Here is a 16,050-nt window from a genome sequence, read left to right as displayed (position 1 = left end):
CATTTATTCTGGTCATCGATCACATTCGGACAAGGCAGAATGACATCATCCCCAACTCTCTTTAAAATGGATATTGTATTTCCAGATACTATTGAGAAAATTGAAGAGAAATTTAAAACACACTTATTACAAATCAGATCTTTTTTTAAACCATCAGATTAAATATGATTTTATATCCAACAGAAGTTTATCTCTGTATCTCATACTCAATTAAAACAACAGAGCCCGTTTAGTTGCCATAATACCTAAATGAACATATTATTGCTAAAGATATATTTTATTGCCATTAAAAATGAGTTCTGTATCCTTACCTACAACCTGAAATATCAGGATCACCCATGACGATATTTTATTCCATCTAAATTTAACCATTGTTCCACCACTCTCCACTCTCAGCTTCTCTGAACTGGTTCCTCTTAAAGACTATTTGTAGTTTTTGTAATTTGAAATTAGTGAGTCACTTCCTCATTGTTACCTCAGAGATTTTAGTTTGGTTTTTTTCTCACGTTTTTGCTGATTTAAATGCTTACATTTAATTTTATATTCCCTCACCAAGGACTCACCAGATAAACGTGACTGGGAAGTTGAATGTGTGACTATTGGAAAATTGATTTTTTTTTCTTTAATGTACAGTATATTTATAAATAAAGTTGGAGATATTAGCAAAAAGGAAGCACATAAGGGCAGACAGTTAGTTATTCACTGCTATGAGAAAGAAGGTATATCATACCATTTCTTGTTCCTCATTACAGCTCTTTGGCAACCTTTCTAAGAATTAAAGGGGAAGTGTTTTCGGTGAGAATGTGGTGAGAAAGGTCTAATAATCAGCACACAAACACGGAACATAAAATGGTTAAGACACTGATGAACTGGCTGACGATTAGGCATGTAAGGCAAGTATCCTCAGTATTACTACAGTATGTAAATTAAATGTCTTTTTTTTCCCCATAAAATATATATTTGTACAAAAACAACTTATATTCCCACATCAGGTGATTGTTTAATGCTGTCTGAGATGGATTTAAATTTATACTATATTAAATTAACTGTATTATATTAGAGTATTAAAATAGATGGTTTATGGTCATTTTATTAATATTTGAGATTTCTTTGTCCAGTATGACATGTTGCTCCCACCAGATAAAATAGGATTTTAATAATAAACAGAAGACAGTAATTTGATTTAATTTACCTAAATGTATCAGAAACTCTAATAGACAACCTAGGCAATCCCCTTACCCCTTTGTGATGCTGTAATGTAATTATTAATCTAGTTAGCACCAGTAAAGGTCACCATTCAGGTGGATCCACGGTTGGTGTGGCTCATCTTGTTCACAGGACTTGTTCACCAGATACAGTGCCTCAAACCCAAAATAATGCAGATACTGTAATTTAAAAACGATGAAACTAGTTTATGGCTTTAGGAATAAGACTTTAGCAATAAAATAATGATATAGGGTAGATATATTCAGATATCGATGTGTGCTTAATGGGCTTTTCTCTTTCGTTCCATGCTTATAAAGTTGCACCTGTCTTACACTTTAGAAAGGCGGAATTTGATTTGGGTTTGTGGTAGCCTAGTTGAATATGACGTTAGTTTGTATCATAAGCTGAGATAAAGGTCACTCTGAAGACCAATGAGCATTGTCAACAGGTTTACTGACATTCAAAAGGGTAAAACTAAAAACAAGACAAAAAATACAGTCATGATATATATGTGCAGCATAATATGCATTCATATATCACCCTGCTACTACATAGCATATGTCATATGTATAATTATGTAAACTTTTCAAACTACTACTGATGCTATCCCAGACGACCTCCAAAATCGCAGGTAACTAGCTTAACAAAAGGACTAGCTTTACAGCCAAATACTGCATTAGCGGACAACATATTGTTCAAAAACAAAGTTGTAACTTATACTGTAAGTACATACCAGCGATACAACCATAAACAGAAGATGTGGACAGTGTTTTCTCCAACAGGACACCATAAACTGTGTGCCGATTAGTGATGTGCGGATCGATCCTGAAATATCGATTCCTCCGATACCAATCATTTATGAATCAATTCTCACATTAAAATATCGATATTTTAGTAATTTAGAGTAAATTTGTAGTTCATCATTAACAGGAACACAGTGGAAAGAAACTAGAACATTCGGATTGTCTACATTCAAAGGAACTACTTCCTCTTCCGCCTTTCATAGTCATGTGCGAAATATGGCTGTATAAATGTCTCGCAGCCCCTTGACGTGCGCACTCACAACAATGGCTGAGCGTAATTGGAGTCATGTGCGGACTTATTTTACCTCCACAAACAGCTGAGCCGTGGTTTGCGATACATGTGGCAAAAAAGTGCTCCAAGAGTGAGGTGTTGTGGCCATACTAGGGAGACATTCAAAAGGGCTGTTGGGGGGGGATAAATACATTTTACAGGGTTTATTTATCGGATAAAATATGTTAAATGTCACCGTTATTATTGGCCGGCCCGGAAACAGCGGGGGTGTCCAAATTCAGAGGCTGCTTCCACCTGAGGACCCGGCCTTCGCGGTCTAAAGAAAGCTAGTAGTACGTCACGAGCTCCCTCAGTGGAGTGAAACTCTGCTGTCTGCTCCATGCTATCTAAAATATAACCGGGCGCTGTTTAACCCGAGTAGGGAAAGACCGCGGGGGTTTGAAGACGATGTGTCGGTCGGCTCAGATATTTGAAGTTTACACAGCTACATTCTCACCTGAAAATATGTTAAAAGTTTTTTTGCGACCCAGAAAGAGAAATAAGAGTAATATTAAAACTAAGTAGCTGCCGTCATTGTTGGAGACTGGAATTGGCTGGGCCGCGCTATGAATTCTGCGATATGCTTTTTCAATTTTGTTGTCCAGGTGGAAAATCGAGAGAAATTCAGGAGAATGGTGGCTCCGGGAGATTTTCGGGAGAGGCACTGAAATTCCGTATTCTCACGGAAAAATCAGGAGGGTTGGCATGTATGGTTGTGGCAACATCACTAACCTTGTCAAACACCTCAGAGTAAATCATATCACAGAATAGAGCGTATGTTGAGGCGAACTGAAGAGGAGGACAGGGACAGGTGCTGCTAGGGCGAGACAGACGTCTCTCACGGAGTCCTTTAGTGCTGCAGGCAGGCAAGGTGTTCAAGTAGCGCACAACTTCAGTTTTTTTATTTCTATATGATGAACTCTGCATTATTAAGTGATAAGAACAAGTAATCTGATGTCCTGTAATCATTATGATGCTATAATTTGAGATACAATAAATAAAATAAGTTTTTGTACAAAGTATCGGTATCGGATCAGTATCGTTGATACCACCCTGAATATTACTTGGTATCGGATCGGAAAGAAAATCAGTGGTATCGCACATCACTAGTGCCGATATGTTTCCCTTCTTTTTGCTTACTTGCTTTTCTTGACTGAGCCGACTTCCTGTTCAATAAAGTTTTTCAAAATAAAGCCGTTTCTAAAGTGCATTACTTGGAGCAACCACAGAGGGTGCTGCAAACACATAATGAATAATAAACTGACTCAGAATGATATTTTAGTGATACATTTCACAACTTTTAGTGATAACAGAACAGTATCACTTTTGGTCCCAATGAATAGTAATACTGCTCACTGGCGTTTTTCTTTCTTTCTTTTTTTTGCTAAACTCTTTAGATAGATAAATAAATAAATATACATATAAAACATTGCATTTATTAATTATTTGAGTTAATATAACATTAAAACTTATATGAATTCAGTTTTCATATTTCGAAAGTATTTGCAAATGTCTAGGCCGAGTAAAATCACAATGCCATGCAATGATAACACAAGCTCTGCTTAATTATTTTAGGATTTTTTTTTCTTTCACAAGAATAGAAATTTGTTCAAAATAACTAGTAAGGTTCAGCTGTCTGATCAAGTTTGAATCACATCAGCAGGATGAATGCATTTAAATCCCTGTGAGATGCATCAGATTTAATATTACTATTGATATTAATTAATATTAGTCACCTGCAGTTAGTCCCGTGACTGAGGATTTATAAAGAGTTTACTAGGGGTAGGATGTGGCCTACTTTAAAAATTGTTAACTTCTTAAATGAGTCTGGATGCAGGGATATTTGGAAGGATTTGTTACATTGGTAAAATGGGCAAAATTTGAGATTTTGTATCGTATTTTCACCAGCGCACATCCCAGTATCCTTCTGAATTCATAAAAGGAATGAAGTAAAGTATGGTTTGCAGATTCTGACTGCCCTTGGTCATATATATAGACTTTTTAATTTTCAGGTCATACTGTAATGTATTATGTTAACACCATCAGTCAGTGTCTTTTATTCTATTGCTGGACTAATATTCATTGAAATAGGAACTAAAGGGCAGAAGTGTGCTTCTTTGCAGCCTTGGCTGGTAAGTTCACACTTCAACCTCGTCTCGAAATATGGTCGTTTATTACTCCAAAAACCACACACAGTGACTAAAACTAATGTGTGTGTGAATATGATAAAATATTTATAGTTAAATGAGTAATGATGCCATGATGATGTGATAGTTCCTTATTCTGGTAAAAGTTGCCACAATAGTCTTGCAATTTCCCTTATGTCCCATTTCCACAAAAATAACTCCACCTGTAATGAATACTCAAACAATATAGTAGGGGTTACCAATTTTTTAATTGCATTTTAAATTTTTGATATGAAAGACTTTATAAAATAAACGCCTTTTATTCTCAAATTGTGGCATGGAAATAAATTTTTATGCTTATTCTTATAAATGGAATGAAATGATTTTAAAACACTGCAATAAAATGGGCAGTTTTTCTTGCTACATTAATACAATTTTCCATTCAAGCGACGTCACAGAGGTCAAAGAAAAAGATCCAGCAACTGCCTGCATCCATGAAAATTATTTAAGTTAAAAAAGTGAGAAAAAAAAAAAAACTTATGGTACATAATCATAAGATGACCTGTATTAACTTTAACACATACTTCAGTCCTGGTAAACAATCATGTGTGTAAGAAACACAAATACAGGTAAGAGGTACATGGCATGAGCATGTGAGTGAAAATCAAGTCCCCTTTAGGAAAAAAAGAAGTCATACAAAAAGTCATACAAAAAGAAAGAAAAAAAACTTGACTTTGTCCAAGTGAGCCTTAAACATCTGTAAAAAGTTAAAGTGTGGAAACATTGTGATGTGTGTGTACAACAGCGATTTCTCCTTTATGTCCTTGCTTTCACTGAAAAAGCTAAACTTTAAAAATGAATCTCTTTTCAACTTACTTTGTTCTTTTTTTTCTATTCAGCAAATAACACATAGCACACAAACATTGCTGTGACTCTGTTCTCTCCTCATTTAGACATCCTCACTTACTGCATGTTTACCTGCCTCTATTACCACATAATAGCACAAATCAATCATTCCCAGTGTCTGAGGCAGCAGGAATGACCAATTCATCCATGGATAAAATGTCTGATAGTAGCTCAACATCCAATTTACAATTTTCCAAATTCAAAAGCGAAACAATAAAATGTCTTTAGAAGATTTCAGGAGGTAGAAACAACAAATGCTTGGGGATTTTTTTTTTCAATATAGTGACTTCAAAACAAATTATTTAATCAACTCACTCTAATCCTGGCATTTCATATAAAAATGAGGACAGCTGAGTTACTGATTCCTTATAACAAAATTTTACATCACTGATTGTCCAAAAAAAAAAAAAAAAAAAAAAAAAAAAAAAGAAAACCCCAAAAATTGTTATTTTAATTTTACTGCCATGAAGTCCCTGAAACATTAATGTGTAGATGTACTTCAGATACTGTTTTGTAAACATTAGTTTTCTGGTGTGGGGATAAAAAAAAAATTAAGAAGAACAAAAAAGAAAAAAGGCTAAGTGCTCGGTGGACACAAAGAAAAAGCAAACTTAAAGTGTACACACTTTTTATATCAGTGCAATAAATTAAAAAAAAAAGAAAAGAAAAGAAAAAGCACTTGGTGTGGATGCAGGATACTGGCTTTCTGCAGCAGCTGGTTTGTGCGACTTTTCACAACGTCGTCATTATCTTGCTTTCACTGAGGCTTCAACAGCCCCGTCAGCATCACAGTCCCTGATTTGACTCTCGACTCTCCACCAGCTGGACCCGTGTTGAGGGAAGGGAAAGAACTTCAGCTAGCAGCTGTAACTTAAGGTCATGCCTTTTCTTTTTTTCCCCCCATTTTTGATTAGTCCACTTTCCAAGCCTTTTGAAAGGTACACAGCCAGAACGTGGAAGTCCTCTCCTGTGCTCTAAGCTGGCTGGTGAATTCATCAAAGTGGCTGGTCAAGCTTTGGAACATCAAAACAAGGTGTCCTGCCCTTCCTGATTGCTCTTACTGATTTACACTGAAAACAGTCTCTTACATCCACTGTGCCTCATGCTGATGAAACTGTAACAAAGTGCCTCAGTTCGCAGGGGGACTATTTTTTTCTCTTTTCTGGAAAAACCTCAGTAACAAAACTAGAATCTCAGTTAAAATAACAAGAAAAATATACACAAATGTGTGTTTACAATAGATTATGTACATTTACACAAGTGCTTTAAAAAGTCAAACACATGGCTGCCATTTCCAAAGTGTTCACAAAGAAAGTGCCGTCATCACTTTGCATGACGTAAACATCAGACACTGATTGTTTTGCTGCTGGAGGCGACTTCAGATCACTTTTGCACAATCTCACTAACTGAGTGACAAAAAACCTTTCAGTCATTCATCAGCTTACCAGAAGTCAGGAAGTATCTGATAAACATCTGACATACACAGCATGTCAGTCAGATTTCCAGCAACAACACAACGTGTACAAAATGTTCACAAATGCAGGCAGCATGTTGGCTAATGGGAAATTGTACTACAGTGAATAAAACTCCCTACATTGTATTGCAGTGTGTTAAAAGGGCCAAACTACATTTAACTTTCCATTTTAATTTTCCAATTGTGGGTATTAAAGGTTAATCGCATATCAGACACTATAGGTCAGCTCTGATTTGAAACTCCAAATTGTGGTCATGATGCATCCTGAACCTTCAGCAGTGACTTCAAATGAACAGTCATTTGCTCCCGGCTTTGGTTGCTCTTAATAGGCTCATCTTCTCCGACCCAGTGGCTGGGCGGTTTCGGTAAGACACTGGGTGAGGGTGGCTCACTGAACTTAGCTCCAGCATAGACCTTCTCACCATCTTTGAGGTATTCAGGTGCAGCTTCAGCAGGCAGTGCATTCACAATCTTTACGTTGTTGGAGGGGTGGAGGGGCTTTTTCTGCTCTTGAGCCTGATGGACGGAGGTGGGTTTATTCGGTGTGCTGTTATCTTTCTTCTTTGTGGGGTGAGCCGCACCAGGTGTTTGGCTCTGCTTGGGCTTGTGGCTCCTGGTATTCACATTAGGGTTGGTCTGATCATGCTTAGGCAGGCTGCGGTTAGCTTGACCCCCTGGTTGTGCAGCCCCTCGCTCCAATCTGCCACCTTTAAATTTCAGCAGCTGCAAAACACAAAGTTTGAAATAAAACTGGATTAATATTCATTGAAATTTAAACTAAAGGGCAGACGTCTGCTTCTTTGCAGCCTTGGCTAGTAACTGACACTTCACCCTCTTGTCTAAATATGGTCATTTATTACTCCAAAACACACGCACATCTCAGTGACCAAAATGTTAACACTGTGGTTAACTGATGTCATCGTGATGTCACAGTGGCTGTCTTATTAATTATAGTGTACGGACCACAGTAGGGGATGTTTTTGACCTTACAAACAAACATTCCAGAGTGAGGTTGCTTGTAAAATGTGGGTTAAATGCATAGTTGGAAGCTCAAAATATCAGCATAGATGCGTTTAGATAAAATCTTGGGTTTTAAAGGTTCTTTCGCCATCTTGGCTCAAGCTAAACAAAAACAAGAATTTGGAGACGTGATGAATAGGAAATAAGTGCAACATGGCTAACCATTTAATCACTTTTGTCCCCCCCCCAATCAGCCTTAGGAGCCAAAATTATCACTTAATTTAAATAGCATTTAATCAATTACTGAATGCTACAATCATAAAATCTGAAAACATTTGGCTTTGAAAACAAAATACAGTGGAACCCCGACTTACGAAATTAATTCGTTCCAGAGGGTCTTTCGTAAGTCAAAAATTTCGTAAGTCGAAGCACCTTTTTCCATCGCCTTTTGAGTGAGGCGATGCTGGCTGAAGACGAAGTTCTTGGTGGAGGAGGAGGTGGCGGAGGTTGAAGAAAGCATACGTATGCATGCATACATACGTGTACATGTACATAACATTATGGAATTTAATTTCATTTTTTTTTAAATTTTCTATTTTATCTATTTCGTTACGTGGGCATTTTGCCGTACCACGGGCAGAAATATTGTCGTTAAGTGCCTTCGTAACTTGAATTTTTTGTTAAATGGGGTCTTCCTAAGCCGGGGTTCCACTGTAATGCATATAAAAAAGTCGCACATTATCATCTTTTAGGTTTATGTGGTAAAGCTGATGTCAAAAAGTTGCTTATTTCTACCACCGGTATTTACACATCAACATTATGAGTCATTTGGACTCATCTGTGTGTACAATTATAACTTTTCTGCTTGAACAGTTTTTCTCTCACAGCTGCTGAGACAAACACACAGCCTGTAGTTTAGGTTTCACTTTTGGAGAAACTGACTTACTCGTTGATGCTTCAAACCTCCCTCATTTGTTATTATTTTCTGTGCTTGCATTATCCAAATTCCCATCTGTTTATGCAGGCATGGTAATGTCTAAAGGAACCAATTTATTGACACCAATGTTTTGCGTAAAAATCCAGTTGTTGACTGTTACAGACTCCTGATTTTTTTTTTTTTTGGGGGGGGGGGTGTTTACATTTCACTATCAGAGTATAACCACAGTGTAGAAACAGAGTTTATACCAAAAAAAAAAAAAAGGAAACGAAAACCAAAAGACTCGGGTGTGTTGAAGACCCGCTGCCAGTTAGATGATGTCATTATTTCGTAATAACCTGATAAGCTTGGGGGCGTAGTATTGCGATAGACTGAAAAGTTTCATACTTGTTTTCACCCACCCCGTCAAATCGCTACACACAGCAACACCCTGTTTTCTGATATTCTTAAACATGCAGGTTTTCTCCTGACTCAAAACAAGCCATTTAACCACAACTGATCCGCTTTGATAGTTTGTGTTACTATAAGTAACCGAAACAATTTAGCTTGAGTAAAACGAAAGATCCAGTTTGAAGGAAAATATGATTAAAACTGTTGCTAATACAGTCCAGGTGATTTTCCTTTGGTGGAGGCCCAAACAAAGCTTAGGCAGGCACCAAACATTTTTAATAAGCAGGAACAACATTGCACATTTATAATAACGCCAACAAGTCCGTCTGTTAAAGCAATACACTTCCTATACCAAAAACATGTTTTCATTGTCTTTTTTGTGGACTCTCCCTTCTGCATTTATCTGACAGACAAGCCTGCCATCCATGCGTAATTGGGAACATTTTTTCCTCGGCTAATCAGCGGGGTGAAAGAGGAACAAAGACTCGACTCACGTCACCTTCAGGAGAAAGAGTGGTAACTGCGTCAGTTAAAAACGCCTCAGGCACAACAACTGGGTTTCAGCCCAATTAGTTTTGTATGGGTATCTTTACGTGCACTTGTACATGAGTCTGCATGTACTTCTTCACAAATACTTTAATATACACATGGCTGCAGACACTGAATTTTCATTAAATGTTTGGATTATAAAATATAATGAAGAACCAACTTTACCAAATTTAACAGTATGCCAGAGAGAAAGAAATGCATATGCACACTTGTAACAAACCTTAAAATAAAATATATTAAGGCTTATTAGACGTTTTGTACTTTCTGAAGGCAACCGATATGATCATACACTTTGTGGATCATAGTTTATTTTCCCATTATGGTTTTAATGGCCTTTGTTCAACAAAGGTTTACTACAGGTTTACTTGTCAGTTCAACACCAAGCCCGTGCAGAGCTGCAGTGCAGCTGTAATCTGTACCTCTTTCCTGGCTCCATGTTTGAAGGGATGGAGGGTGAGCACGGTCTCACCGGGCTCGGTTCCGCCCTGAGATGCGGGTCTGTGACCAGTCGAGGCCGTCAGGGTGTTGTTGTTGTGGTGGTGGTGGTCCGACAGGCGGCTGTTGGGGCAGTTTCTCGGGGGTTTGTGGTGATGCAGCGGCGCTGCGTTCCGCAGCTTCCTTCCGCCTTTCTTCAGCAGAACCTGCTTCGTTTTGTTCGTCGCATCGCTGCTGGAAATCAGCGATATCGGGTTGTTATTTTCGACGTTGCCGATGTTGGCTTCATCGCCATAAGCGGTAGATCCGTCCAACATGTCTCTGAAGTGGCGAAAACATAAACAGGCTGTCTAATTCCTCCGCGGCTGTTGTTTTAGCTAACAACGTCACAGGCTAACAGTTAGCTACCAATTAGCTAAGTGGATAATTCGCTTTCCTTTTTTCGAGCTGCCCTCACACAGAAAACAAATACTTAACGGATTTAACGTTAAAGTATATCAACGGAAGCTCCAGTGTGGAAACTTAAAAGGTTTTTTTCAGTTATTGCTGCCGCTAAACAACAGATGGCGCGTCGTGCAAAATGAGCCTGTCAAAGCAGAAGTGGCAGAGAGCTTAAGTTACCCATAATAAAATACGTCACTTCCGGTAGAACCTTTCAAAACAAAACGACTGACTGTGCATCCGTCAAAGTACAGAAGGGCATTCAGACTCAAACGAGAATTTCTGCGAGAAAGGTTTGATTTTTGACCCTTAACGTATACACCCCCCACCCTAAATTATTAAATTATTAATAATGAAATGATGAAATTGATATTTTAACCAAAAAATCTAATAACATTGGTAACCCATATAAAATACAACATTAATGAAATAATTAAGTATCAGCATTTAATAACACTTAGAGGAAAAGTCAGAACGGTAGAAATCATAACATAAGGTAACATGGAGTGCAGATATTGGTATATTTTGCAGAAAATCTCCTTAACTTCCGGTATTTGTCTGTTGAACTGGATGTTTTGCTACTTCCGGGGTCCGTGTTTCCACTAAGGGGCGCGTCAAACCGCATCCTGCCAGTGACGTTTTATTTTGAGTTCCTCTGTTTTTTTATTTGGTTATGTCTTTCAAAGGCGGAGCATTAATGTAATATAAGAAAAGCAAAATAAATAATTTCAGCTGCAGTGGGCAGGGCTTATGTTGCCAGTGCAGTTAGTAGGCTGTTTGTTGTTGTCATGTGACAGACTACAAACAGACCTGTAGAAACCTGCACCCTGCTCTGATGTTGCTGGGGGATGTCTGACTTGAAGTTTCCTTCTTCCTGAAATTTAGACATCAAACATTAATTTCTCTGATTAATAAGAGGTCTCCGATCTCATTAAAGTCTTCTCTGTATCACTGTATTTGAAATACTATGGATGAAGACACATATTAATTTATTAATTTATATAACCCCTGTCAATAATAGATAAGCTTTTAAATATTTCACAATGAAAAAAAAAAACAACCGAATGAATTAAAGATATACCTTTAACGGTCCGTCAGTGACGCCTTGTGGTAAAGAAATGAACTGCACCGCATGAGCGCCCACTTTTCTTAGCCGGAGCAGCTTTCAAGAGTGAGCAAAACAACCCCTGTGAGATTTCGTGAGGAATTTTGAGTGCTCTATTTTTATGTCCTGTTAGACTACCCTTGTTATATTTTGATTGTATATTTTTAAAGTTACTTCTTTTACTTGTAAGATTATATTTAGACAGATGTACATATGTACGGTTTATGGGGATTCCTGCTGCAGCTAATAACACCTAAAAACAAATGTTTGACATCCTTGTGGAACGCCATGTAGCGTGCACCTAGGATTATCTAAATGGACACAGTTTAACATTATTGACTTAAGTCTGCTTATGTATTAAATAAACAACAAAATAAACAATTTAAGTACATCTCCTCCTATATATTCAATATACCCACGACCTCAACAAGAAGTCTAATGCAAGAGAGATAAATGACTACACAATAACCACAGAATACATGCATTTCTATTCATGGTACTGCTAATATTTTTCCAGCATGAATGTGTTCTTTGCTTGTAAGCAGGTTATGATTGGTCTTTTTAATTTTAAAAGCTAACATTTTAGTTCTCAAATAATCAGCTAAGACAAAAAATGTCAGTTACAGTAATTGCACTGCAAGGATTTGACGCTTGTGTGATAGCAAACCTGAGTTCATTGTCACTGTGCAAGAACAGACAAAGCCCAGCAGAAACCTTGAGGAGGATCTTCATCTGCCCCCACCCGGGAAGAGCTTCAGAAAGGAGAGACATCAGAGGCAAGAAGAGTTAGTTCCTTAGTTCCTCCTTACCACCTTCATGCTCTGTCTCCACAGTCTGATGTGTGGAGGATCTGGGCTGCGAGGATTATGGCAGTGGTGACTTTTCCCAGGAGAAGCTGGGACCCTGTTTACTAGAAGGTTTTAAAAGTTCTGTACTTTTAGGTGACAGAAGGAGACATGTGGCCTGGTCAAAACACAGAGATCTGCACTCTAAAAGATCTTTAAATATAGTAAACATACCTTGTGTGCCACAGACTGCTCCCAAACACGAGGGGACAAGTAATACCTCTAAAACACTTAAGTTGGCTTTATTAAACGTTAGATCTTTAGCTGGGAAAACATTTTTAATTAATGATTTAATCACTGAGCACAGCCTTGATTTTATGTTTTTAACTGAAACTTGGTTGGACCAAAATAACAGTGGAGCTGTTCTCATCGAGATGACCCCCCCTAACTACAGTTTTATCAGGTAGGCCAGGGTGAGCAGGAGAGGAGGAGGGGTTGCTGTCTTATTTAATGAATCATTTCAATGTAAGCAGCTATCTCCTGGAAGTTTTCAGTCTTTTGAATATGTGGCTTCACAGCTGAAGGCCCCATCCAAAGCTGTGTTTCTTAATGTTTACAGGCCTCCCAAATACTGCACTGAGTTTTTTAATGATCTCAGTGAACTGCTGTCTGTGATCTGTGTTGATTTCGACTGTGTAATTATTGTTGGGGATTTTAACATCCATGTGGACAACCCTCAGGACAAAGGGACTAAAGACCTGAGTAACACTCTGGGCAACTTTGGGCTGACTCAGCATGTAACAGAGGCCACACATAATAGAGGACACACTCTTGACCTACTGATCTCCAAGGGCCTGAGCATTTCAAAGCTTACTGTGTCTGATGTGGGCCTGTCTGATCATTATTGTGTTTTCTTTGAAAGTAAAATTTCAGCCCATACAAATATGTCAACAGCAGTGATCACAAAACGGTGTATAACTGAAAACAGTAGTGAGATCTTTAACCAGGTCTTCCCATTAACACCTGACCTGTCCAGGGGTTCAGTCAATGCGCTCGTCAATAGCTTCAATGCTAAAATGTTAAATGTTATGGACACTATTGCTCCCATTAAGGTGAAGGTTATCTCTGGAAGGAAGAAGTCTCCATGGAGAAACTCCACACTAGTGAAAAATGAAAAAAGAGAGTGTAGGAAAGCTGAGCGCAGATGGAGAAAAACAAACCTCCAGGTTCATTATGACATCTATAAAGAGAAACTTCACAATTATAATTTACAACTGAGGAGTGCAAGGATGTCCTACTTCTCTGACATCATCACCAAAAACAGTCATAATGCTCGGGTCTTATTTGCTACAGTTGGCTAACAAGCCCTCCTGTGTCAGTGGCAGCTGAACTTCATTCGACCATGGCCTGCAATGACTTTGCCAAATTCTTCACAGACAAAATCCAAAAGATTAGACAAGCAATTGGTACATCAACAGCAGATCCAGAATATGTACTGTGTCCACCGAAAAACTGTTTAAACACCATGAAACAGTTTCACCACATTAACAGCAAAGATCTGGAGGACATCTTAGGTCAACTGGGTGGCTGTAGCTCAGGTGGCAGAGCAGGTCAGCCACTAATCAGAAGGTCAGTGGTTCGATCCCAGGCTGCCTCCTGGCTGCATGCCAAATATCCTTGGGCAAGATACTAACCCCATGTTTGCCTACTGGTGGTGGTCAGAGGGCCCGGTGGCGCCAGTGTCCGGCAGCCTCGCCTCTGTCAGTGCGCCCCAGGGCAGCTGTGGCTACAATGTAGCTTGCCATCGCCAGTGTGTGAATGACTGAATGTAGTGTGAAGCGCTTTGGGGTCCTTAGGGACTAGAAAAGCGCTATACAAATGCAGGCCATTTACCATTTTACCATAACTAAACTCCTCCTCTTGCTGTTTAGATGTCCTGCCAACAAGTTTTTTCAAAAAGGTCTCAAAGACTTTGGAGTCAGACCTGTTACAGATCGTCGACTTTTCTTTAATGTCAGGTGTGTTTCCAGAACCACTAAAAACTGCTGTAATTAAACCTATACTGAAAAAGGACAATCTTGACAAGACACAAATGAACAACTACAGGCCGATCTCAAATCTCCCATTTCTAAGTAAGATCATTGAAAAAGCAGTTTCTCAACAGCTCAATTACTTCTTAACACAGAATAACTGCTATGATGCCTTCCAGTCAGGTTTTAGACAAAACCACAGCACTGAAACTGCTCTGACCAAAGTGTTTAATGACATATGTCTGAATACAGACAGTGGAAAAATGTCAGTCTTAGTTTTACTGGATCTCAGTGCAGCATTTGATACAGTTGACCACAACATATTACTCAAACGACTGGAGAACTGGGCAGTTCTCTCAGGAACTGTACTAAACTGGTTCAAAACATACTTAGAAAACAGGAAATACTTTGTATCAATAGGTAACTTCACATCTGAGCAGACAAGTATCACATGTGGAGTTCCCCAAGGTTCCATCTTGGGACCCCTTCTGTTTAACATTTACATGCTCCCACTGGCACAGATTATAAAGAACAACAAAATAAACTATCATAGCTATGCAGATGACACACAAATATATATCACAATGTCACCAGGAGACCAAGGCCCTGTACAGGCTCTTGGTAAATGCATTGAGGAAATTAATGACTGGTTGTGCCACAATTTTCTCCAGCTAAACAAAAACAAAACTGAAGTAATAGTCTTTGGCGCCAAAGAAAAACGATTACAGGTCACCAAAGAACTTCAATCTATACACCTAAAAACCACAAACCAGGCGAGAAATTTGGGTGTAGTGATGGACGCAGTTTGACTGTTTTTCTAAACTTAGAACAACACAGACAGCTTACTATCACCTCAAGAATATTTCAAGGATAAAAGATCTGATGTCTCAACAGGACCTGGAAAAACTAGTCCATGCATTCATCTTTAGTAGGCTTGATTACTGTAACAGCATCTTTACAGGTCTACCTAAAAAATCAGTCAGACAACTACAGCTCATTCAGAACTCTGCTGCTCGAGTCCTCACTAAGACCAAAAAAGTGGACCACATCAGTCCAGCTCTGAGGTCTTTACACTGGCTGCCTGTCCATCAGAGAATAGACTTTAAAGTTCTGATGCTGGTCTATAAAGCTCTGAATGGTTTAGGACCAAAATACATCAGTGACCTCCTGACCCAGTATGGACCTTCCAGATCCCTCAGGTCATCTGGATCCGTTTTTTTTTTCAGTTCCCAGAGTCAGAACCAGACACGGAGAAGCTGCATTCAGCATTCAGTCATATCTGGGACAAACTCCCAGAAAGCCTCAGATCAGCTGAAACACTCAGTTTATTTAAATCCAGGTTGAAGACTCACCTGTTCTCAGCTGCTTTTGAATAAAACACCAAATCCACACTTTTAAGCTTAAATTTCAAAACTTACATTTTAACTACTGATTTTATCTACTGTTCCTTCTTTTTTTTCTTTTTTTCAATTTTAAATCATGCTTTTTATTTGTTTTTGTTTTTTAATGTCTCTGTAAAGCACCTTGAATCACCTTGTTGTTGAATTGTGCTACATAAATACACTTGCCTTGCCTTTCTTATGGCATTTCTGGCTGTTGGTCACACATAACAAGCAACATGAAGACACAATT

The 16,050-nt window shown here is 38.5% G+C and overlaps 1 protein-coding gene across 1 annotated transcript; it reads right to left on the bottom strand.

The window, feature by feature from the left end:
- Positions 1-5,286: 5,286 nt before the first annotated feature.
- LOC146372135 (proline-rich nuclear receptor coactivator 1-like) lies at positions 5,287-10,693 on the bottom strand. The gene is made up of 2 exons (XM_084953039.1): positions 10,042-10,693; positions 5,287-7,509 (listed from the first exon to the last, which is right to left on the bottom strand). The coding sequence occupies exons 1-2, from the start codon at positions 10,372-10,374 to the stop codon at positions 7,039-7,041; spliced, it is 804 nt and encodes a 267-aa protein (XP_084809165.1). The 5' UTR covers positions 10,375-10,693; the 3' UTR covers positions 5,287-7,038.
- Positions 10,694-16,050: the final 5,357 nt, after the last annotated feature.

Source organism: Perissodus microlepis, chromosome 15, assembly GCF_051167445.1.
Source record: "Perissodus microlepis isolate ML-2025 ecotype Zambia chromosome 15, ASM5116744v1, whole genome shotgun sequence".
In the NCBI taxonomy this organism is placed as follows: domain Eukaryota; kingdom Metazoa; phylum Chordata; class Actinopteri; order Cichliformes; family Cichlidae; genus Perissodus; species Perissodus microlepis.
The sequence above is the reverse complement of the archived record's forward strand: the minus strand, read 5'-3'. Positions and strand labels throughout refer to the sequence as shown.